Source organism: Callionymus lyra, chromosome 13 (assembly GCF_982586985.1).
Source record: "Callionymus lyra chromosome 13, fCalLyr1.hap1.1, whole genome shotgun sequence".
Classification (NCBI taxonomy): Eukaryota; Metazoa; Chordata; class Actinopteri; order Syngnathiformes; family Callionymidae; genus Callionymus; species Callionymus lyra.
In genome coordinates this window covers 527501-536000 of record NC_141830.1, presented here as the reverse complement: position 1 = coordinate 536000, position 8500 = coordinate 527501, and the positions used below count along the sequence as shown (strand labels likewise).

At 47.5% G+C, this 8500-nt stretch overlaps 1 protein-coding gene across 1 annotated transcript in view; it reads right to left on the bottom strand.

The window, feature by feature from the left end:
* The window catches only part of LOC148066896 (disintegrin and metalloproteinase domain-containing protein 17-like), a 15874-nt gene that overhangs the window by 445 nt on the left and 6929 nt on the right, over positions 1-8500 (bottom strand). The window contains exons 7-19 of the mRNA XM_087806333.1: positions 4789-4919; positions 4605-4691; positions 3455-3565; positions 3243-3387; positions 3096-3181; positions 2887-3039; positions 2631-2830; positions 2474-2577; positions 831-965; positions 632-762; positions 402-569; positions 293-346; positions 3-231 (exon numbers count right to left, since the gene is read on the bottom strand). Coding sequence (XP_087662459.1) covers positions 3-231; positions 293-346; positions 402-569; positions 632-762; positions 831-965; positions 2474-2577; positions 2631-2830; positions 2887-3039; positions 3096-3181; positions 3243-3387; positions 3455-3565; positions 4605-4691; positions 4789-4919 — 1734 coding nt within the window. The remainder of the gene's footprint in view (positions 1-2; positions 232-292; positions 347-401; positions 570-631; positions 763-830; positions 966-2473; positions 2578-2630; positions 2831-2886; positions 3040-3095; positions 3182-3242; positions 3388-3454; positions 3566-4604; positions 4692-4788; positions 4920-8500) is intronic.

The window sequence follows — 8500 nt, the reverse complement described above, 5'->3', positions numbered from 1 at the left end:
ACACTGCGTCTCCTTGTCAAGCGGCTCTTGCCTGCTCAGTCTGAAGGTCGTGACCTTCTCACCCCGACCGGTGACCCCCGTCATGTCCTGAAAGGACCGTCGGTATCTTCTCTGCTGCTGTGAGTCCAGGCTCTGGTCCTCGTCGATGGTGGTCCTGCCTGGACCCTCGCAGACGGGAGGCTTGAAGATCCGCACCGACGCCGACTCCAGGCTGCTCAAGAGCTCGGCATTCTGGGAGGAGAGAGGTATGAGGGGGGCCTAGAGGGGTCGGGGGGGGGGGGTCAGGACTCACGCTGGAGAAGAACAAGGACTTGGTCTGCTCGAACTGCTGGTCCAGCTTCTTGTCCTGGAACGACACGCGGCGTGACTCCAGCACAGAACCCACACGGGACCGGACTCACCAGGCAGTGGACCAGGATGGAGAGCGGGACCCACAGCAGCAGCGAGAAGGTCACCACGGAGCCCACCATGTTGTCCGCCAGGAACTTACGGAAGGTGTTGATGTCCAGTTTGTCGATGAAGTCCCAGAGTCGCTCCACCACGTCCTGGACCTGCTTCATGCAGCGGCCCTGCACCCCGACCCGTCAGAACACGGACCCGTCAGCGCCCCCTGTCCCCCCCCGTCACTCACCACGCCGTCGCAGAACCCGACCGTGCAGGGTTTGCCTTTGCGCAGGAACAGGAAGTGACCCGTGTGGTTCTGGTAGGGGGCGCACACGCCGGCGCCGTCACGGCAGCACACTTTACAGGACGAGTCGGTCTCTGCGGGTCGAGCAGAACCTGAGGACGCGGTTCCGGCGGGTCGGGGTTCTGAAGGAGTCGGATCTCACCGTTGCAGGCACATGGAAGCAGGTCCAGAACCGCCTGACAGAACGGAACACACTCGCCGTCCAAACACTCGCCGTTGTCCAGACATGACGTCTTATCAGGAGCGTTTTCAGGAGGAGGACATTCTTGACTGTGACCTACACACACATATACACACATGAACACACACATATACACACATGAACACACACACATGAACACACACATGAACACACACACGTGTGTGAACACACACATGAACACACACATGAACACACACATGAACACACACATGAACACACAGATATGAACACACAGATATGAACACACACATATGAACACACACACATGAACACACACATATGAACACACACCTACACACACACATGAACACACACCTACACACACACATGAACACACACCTACACACACACCTACACACACATGAACACACACCTACGAACACACACCTACACACACATATGAACACACACCTACACACACGTATGAACACACACCTACACACACACATGAACACACACCTACACACACACATGAACACACACCTACACACACACATGAACACACACCTACACACACATGAACACACACCTACACACACACATGAACACACACCTACACACACATGAACACACACCTACACACACATATGAACACACACCTACACACACACATGAACACACACCTACACACACATATGAACACACACCTACACACACACATGAACACACACCTACACACACATATGAACACACACACATGAACACACACCTACACACACACATGAACACACACCTACACACACATGAACACACACACATATGAACACACACCTACACACACATGAACACACACCTACACACACATATGAACACACACCTACACACACATATGAACACACACCTACACACACACATGAACACACACCTACACACACACATGAACACACACCTACACACACACATGAACACACACCTACACACACACACGAACACACACACACATGAACACACACCTACACACACATGAACACACACACACATGAACACACACCTAAACACACACACACATGAACACACACCTACACACACACATGAACACACACACACATATGAACACACACCTACACACACGTATGAACACACACCTACACACACACATGAACACACACCTACACACACACATGAACACACACCTACACACACATGAACACACACCTACACACACACATGAACACACACCTACACACACACATGAACACACACACACACATGAACACACACCTACACACACATGAACACACACCTACACACACATATGAACACACACCTACACACACACATGAACACACACCTATACACACATGAACACACACCTACACACACACATGAACACACACCTACACACACCTACACACACGTATGAACACACACCTACACACACATATGAACACACACCTACACACACACATGAACACACACCCACACACACCTACACACACACATGAACACACACACCTACACACACACACACACACACACACATGAACACACACACACACACACACATGAACACACACCTACACACACATGAACACACACCCACACACACACATGAACACACACCCACACACACGAACACACACCTGTGCAGTAGGAACGACCTTTGCATGCGGCGTCGATCGGCTCCTGACACACCTGACCCTTGACCTCAAACGCGCAGCTCCTGCAGCAGGCGCTGTTCCTGTCACTGGGGAGACGGCGGTGAGGTCGAGGCGGTCACGTGACCTCGGAGCGGCTCACCTGCACCGAGCGCCGGCTCTGAGGCGGCAGGTGGGGGTGCAGCAGGGGTCGGCGTTGAGGTGCAGCAGACCGGGGTCGCACTCTTCTCCGCGCTCCACCCGAGAGTTGCCGCACACGTTGACGTTGCGCTCGCGGAAGCAGGAGGACGCCTTGGAGCGAAGGCGCTCCACGATGGAGCGCTTGCTGCAGTCAGAGAACACCTGCGGGGGTCTCAGGGGGGGGGCTCAGCCGGGACTCCAGACCTGCTCGGGCTCACCTTGTTGTTGACGTGGTCTCCGCTCACGGCGATGGGGTACATGACAAACTTCCCTCCCTGGTCGTCTCTGGGGGCGCAGCCCGGGAGGTCGTCCGGGTCGTGTTCCGCCCCGAAGTTGTGACCCAGTTCGTGGGTCGTCACCAGGTCCGCCTCCTGTCAGAAGCGACACAGGTGGTCTCGGACCTTCCTCCGCAGCGCTCGGGCGGTACCTTGGTCAAGATGGTCTTGCCGTAGTTCTTGGTGCTGGTCAGACCCGTGTTCAGGTATATGAGGCGCTGGTTGGAGGCCGGACCGCCTGAGAAGGTGCGAGGAGGTGAGACGTCCTGGCGGCGTCGGGTACGACGGGCGGGTCTTACCTCTGGAGCAGAGCCCGCCGGGGATGTCGGGCTTCGCCGGGGCCACGTAGGCCAGACCCAGAGTCCCCTCGTCGAAGTCCTGGTACGTGAACAGGTGAGCCAGACAGACGTTGGCCGCCTTCTCCGCCACGTCCACACTGAACTGCTACAGAACCGCACACGCCAGTCACGACACGTGAACCCAACCATGGACCTGGTGACGCAGGAAGTACCTCCAGCAGCCTCTTGACGTCCCACACGTCTCGTCCCGGGACTGGACTCCCCTCCATGTTGAAGTGGATTTGACCCGGAGACACGTCAGTCGGAGTTTTCTCGATGATGATCTGACACACACACGGACACACACACACACACACACACGGACGCACACACACACACACACACACAGACACAGAGAGACACACACGGACACACAGGGACACACACGGACACACACGGACACACAGGGACACACACAGACACACAGACACACACACGGAAACACACGGACAAACACGGACACACAGGGACACACACAGACACACAGGGACACACACAGACACACACGGACACACACACAGACACAGAGAGACACACACGGACACACAGGGACAAACACACGGACACAGAGGGACACACACAGACACAGAGAGACACACACGGACACACAGGGACAAACACACAGACACAGAGGGACACACACAGACACACAGGGACACACAGGGACACACATGGACAAACAGGGACACACACGGACACACAGGGACACACACGGACACACAGGGACACACATGGACAAACAGGGACACACAGAGGGACACACATGGACACACACAGGGACACACAGGGACACACACACAAACACACGGACACACAGGGACACACACACGGACGCACACGAACACACACAGGGACACACACACGGACACACAGGGACACACACACGGACACACAGGGACACATACGGACACACAGGGACACATACGGACACACACGGACAGACAGGGACACACATAGGGACACACACACAGACACAGAGAGACACACACGGACACACACAGGGACACACACACAGACACAGAGAGACACACACGGACACACACAGACACAGAGGGACACATTTGGACACACACGGACAGACAGGGACACACGGACACAAGGACACACAGGGACAGATAGGGACACACAGGGACACACACACAGACACACACAGACACAGAGAGACACACACGGACACACACACAGACACAGAGAGACACACACAGACACACACGGACACACACAGACACACACGTACACACACACGGACACACACAGACACACACACACACACAGACACACACAGTCAGCTTCTCTTCATCAGTCCCGCTCAGGTCTGCTCACCTGCTGGATCTGGACTCCGTATCCAGAGAACTCTTCGTCCCAGGAGGTGTTTCTGTAGATGTCGTCCACGCGATCGATCAACTCGATCTGAGGAGAGATGATCAGACACGTGTGTGTGTGTGTGTGTGTGTGTGTGTGTGTGTGTGTGTGTGTGTGTGTGTGTGTGTGTTAGAGTGTGTGTCACCAGGTAGTTGAGGGTCGTGCTCTCCTCGTCTCGGCCCATGTGTCTGAAGAAACGATGGTCGGCGACGAGCAGCAGTGGACACGTGTTCTTCCTCTGATCCCGCGTATGACGTCTCTGTCGCCGCGTGGACTCTGAGGTGGACATGAAGACGTTATAGAAGAACATGTGGACATGAAGACGTTATAGAAGAACATGTTGACATGAAGACGTTATAGAAGAACATGTTGACATGAAGACGTTATAGAAGAACATGTGGACATGAAGACGTTTGTAGAAGAACATGTGGACATGAAGACGTTATAGAAGAACATGTTGACATGAAGACGTTTGTAGAAGAACATGTTGACATGAAGACGTTTGTAGAAGAACATGTTGACATGAAGACGTTTGTAGAAGAACATGTTGACATGAAGACGTTTGTAGAAGAACATGTGGACATGAAGACGTTATAGAAGAACATGTTGACATGAAGACGTTTGTAGAAGAACATGTTGACATGAAGACGTTTGTAGAAGAACATGTTGACATGAAGACGTTTGTAGAAGAACATGTTGACATGAAGACGTTATAGAAGAACATGTGGACATGAAGACGTTTGTAGAAGAACATGTTGACATGAAGACGTTTGTAGAAGAACATGTTGACATGAAGACGTTTGTAGAAGAACATGTGGACATGAAGACGTTATAGAAGAACATGTTGACATGAAGACGTTTGTAGAAGAACATGTTGACATGAAGACGTTTGTAGAAGAACATGTTGACATGAAGACGTTTGTAGAAGAACATGTTGACATGAAGACGTTTGTAGAAGAACATGTGGACATGAAGACGTTATAGAAGAACATGTTGACATGAAGACGTTTGTAGAAGAACATGTTGACATGAAGACGTTTGTAGAAGAACATGTTGACATGAAGACGTTTGTAGAAGAACATGTTGACATGAAGACGTTATAGAAGAACATGTGGACATGAAGACGTTTGTAGAAGAACATGTTGACATGAAGACGTTTGTAGAAGAACATGTTGACATGAAGACGTTTGTAGAAGAACATGTGGACATGAAGACGTTATAGAAGAACATGTTGACATGAAGACGTTTGTAGAAGAACATGTTGACATGAAGACGTTTGTAGAAGAACATGTTGACATGAAGACGTTATAGAAGAACATGTGGACATGAAGACGTTTGTAGAAGAACATGTGGACATGAAGACGTTTGTAGAAGAACATGTTGACATGAAGACATTATAGAAGAACATGTTGACATGAAGACGTTATAGAAGAACATGTTGACATGAAGACGTTATAGAAGAACATGTGGACATGAAGACGTTATAGAAGAACATGTTGACATGAAGACGTTTGTAGAAGAACATGTTGACATGAAGACGTTATAGAAGAACATGTTGACATGAAGACGTTATAGAAGAACATGTTGACATGAAGACGTTATAGAAGAACATGTGGACATGAAGACGTTTGTAGAAGAACATGTGGACATGAAGACGTTATAGAAGAACATGTTGACATGAAGACGTTTGTAGAAGAACATGTTGACATGAAGACGTTTGTAGAAGAACATGTTGACATGAAGACGTTTGTAGAAGAACATGTTGACATGAAGACGTTTATAGAAGAACATGTTGACATGAAGACGTTATAGAAGAACATGTGGACATGAAGACGTTTGTAGAAGAACATGTTGACATGAAGACGTTTGTAGAAGAACATGTTGACATGAAGACGTTTGTAGAAGAACATGTGGACATGAAGACGTTATAGAAGAACATGTTGACACGAAGACGTTTGTAGAAGAACATGTTGACACGAAGACGTTATAGAAGAACATGTTGAAGGACACGAAGACGTTATAGAAGAACATGTTGACATGAAGACGTTATAGAAGAACATGTTGACATGAAGACGTTATAGAAGAACATGTTGACATGAAGACGTTTGTAGAAGAACATGTTGACATGAAGACGTTTGTAGAAGAACATGTTGACATGAAGACGTTTGTAGAAGAACATGTTGACATGAAGACGTTTGTAGAAGAACATGTGGACATGAAGACGTTTGTAGAAGAACATGTGGACATGAAGACGTTTGTAGAAGAACATGTGGACATGAAGACGTTTGTAGAAGAACATGTTGACATGAAGACGTTTGTAGAAGAACATGTTGACATGAAGACGTTTGTAGAAGAACATGTGGACATGAAGACGTTTGTAGAAGAACATGTTGACATGAAGACGTTTGTAGAAGAACATGTGGACATGAAGACGTTATAGAAGAACATGTTGACATGAAGACGTTTGTAGAAGAACATGTTGACATGAAGACGTTTGTAGAAGAACATGTTGACATGAAGACGTTATAGAAGAACATGTGGACATGAAGACGTTTGTAGAAGAACATGTGGACATGAAGACGTTTGTAGAAGAACATGTTGACATGAAGACGTTTGTAGAAGAACATGTGGACATGAAGACGTTATAGAAGAACATGTGGACATGAAGACGTTTGTAGAAGAACATGTTGACATGAAGACGTTTGTAGAAGAACATGTTGACATGAAGACGTTTGTAGAAGAACATGTTGACATGAAGACGTTTGTAGAAGAACATGTTGACATGAAGACGTTTGTAGAAGAACATGTTGACATGAAGACGTTTGTAGAAGAACATGTTGACATGAAGACGTTTGTAGAAGAACATGTTGACATGAAGACGTTTGAAGAAGAACATGTGGACATGAAGACGTTTGTAGAAGAACATGTTGACATGAAGACGTTATAGAAGAACATGTTGACATGAAGACGTTTATAGAAGAACATGTTGACATGAAGACGTTTGTAGAAGATCATGTTGACATGAAGACGTTTGTAGAAGAACATGTTGACATGAAGACGTTATAGAAGAACATGTTGACATGAAGACGTTATAGAAGAACATGTTGACATGAAGACGTTTGTAGAAGAACATGTTGACATGAAGACGTTTGTAGAAGAACATGTTGACATGAAGACGTTTGTGGAAGAACATGTTGACATGAAGACGTTTGTAGAAGAACATGTGGACATGAAGACGTTTGTAGAAGAACATGTTGACATGAAGACGTTTGTAGAAGAACATGTTGACATGAAGACGTTTGTAGAAGAACATGTTGACATGAAGACGTTATAGAAGAACATGTGGACATGAAGACGTTTGTAGAAGAACATGTTGACATGAAGACGTTTGTAGAAGAACATGTTGACATGAAGACGTTATAGAAGAACATGTTGACATGAAGACGTTTATAGAAGAACATGTTGACATGAAGACGTTTGTAGAAGAACATGTTGACATGAAGACGTTTGTAGAAGAACATGTTGACATGAAGACGTTTGTAGAAGAACATGTTGACATGAAGACGTTTGTAGAAGAACATGTGGACATGAAGACGTTTGTAGAAGAACATGTTGACATGAAGACGTTTGTAGAAGAACATGTTGACATGAAGACGTTATAGAAGAACATGTTGACATGAAGACGTTTATAGAAGAACATGTTGACATGAAGACGTTTGTAGAAGAACATGTTGACATGAAGACGTTTGTAGAAGAACATGTTGACATGAAGACGTTTGTAGAAGAACATGTTGACATGAAGACGTTTGTAGAAGAACATGTTGACATGAAGACGTTATAGAAAAACATGTTGACAT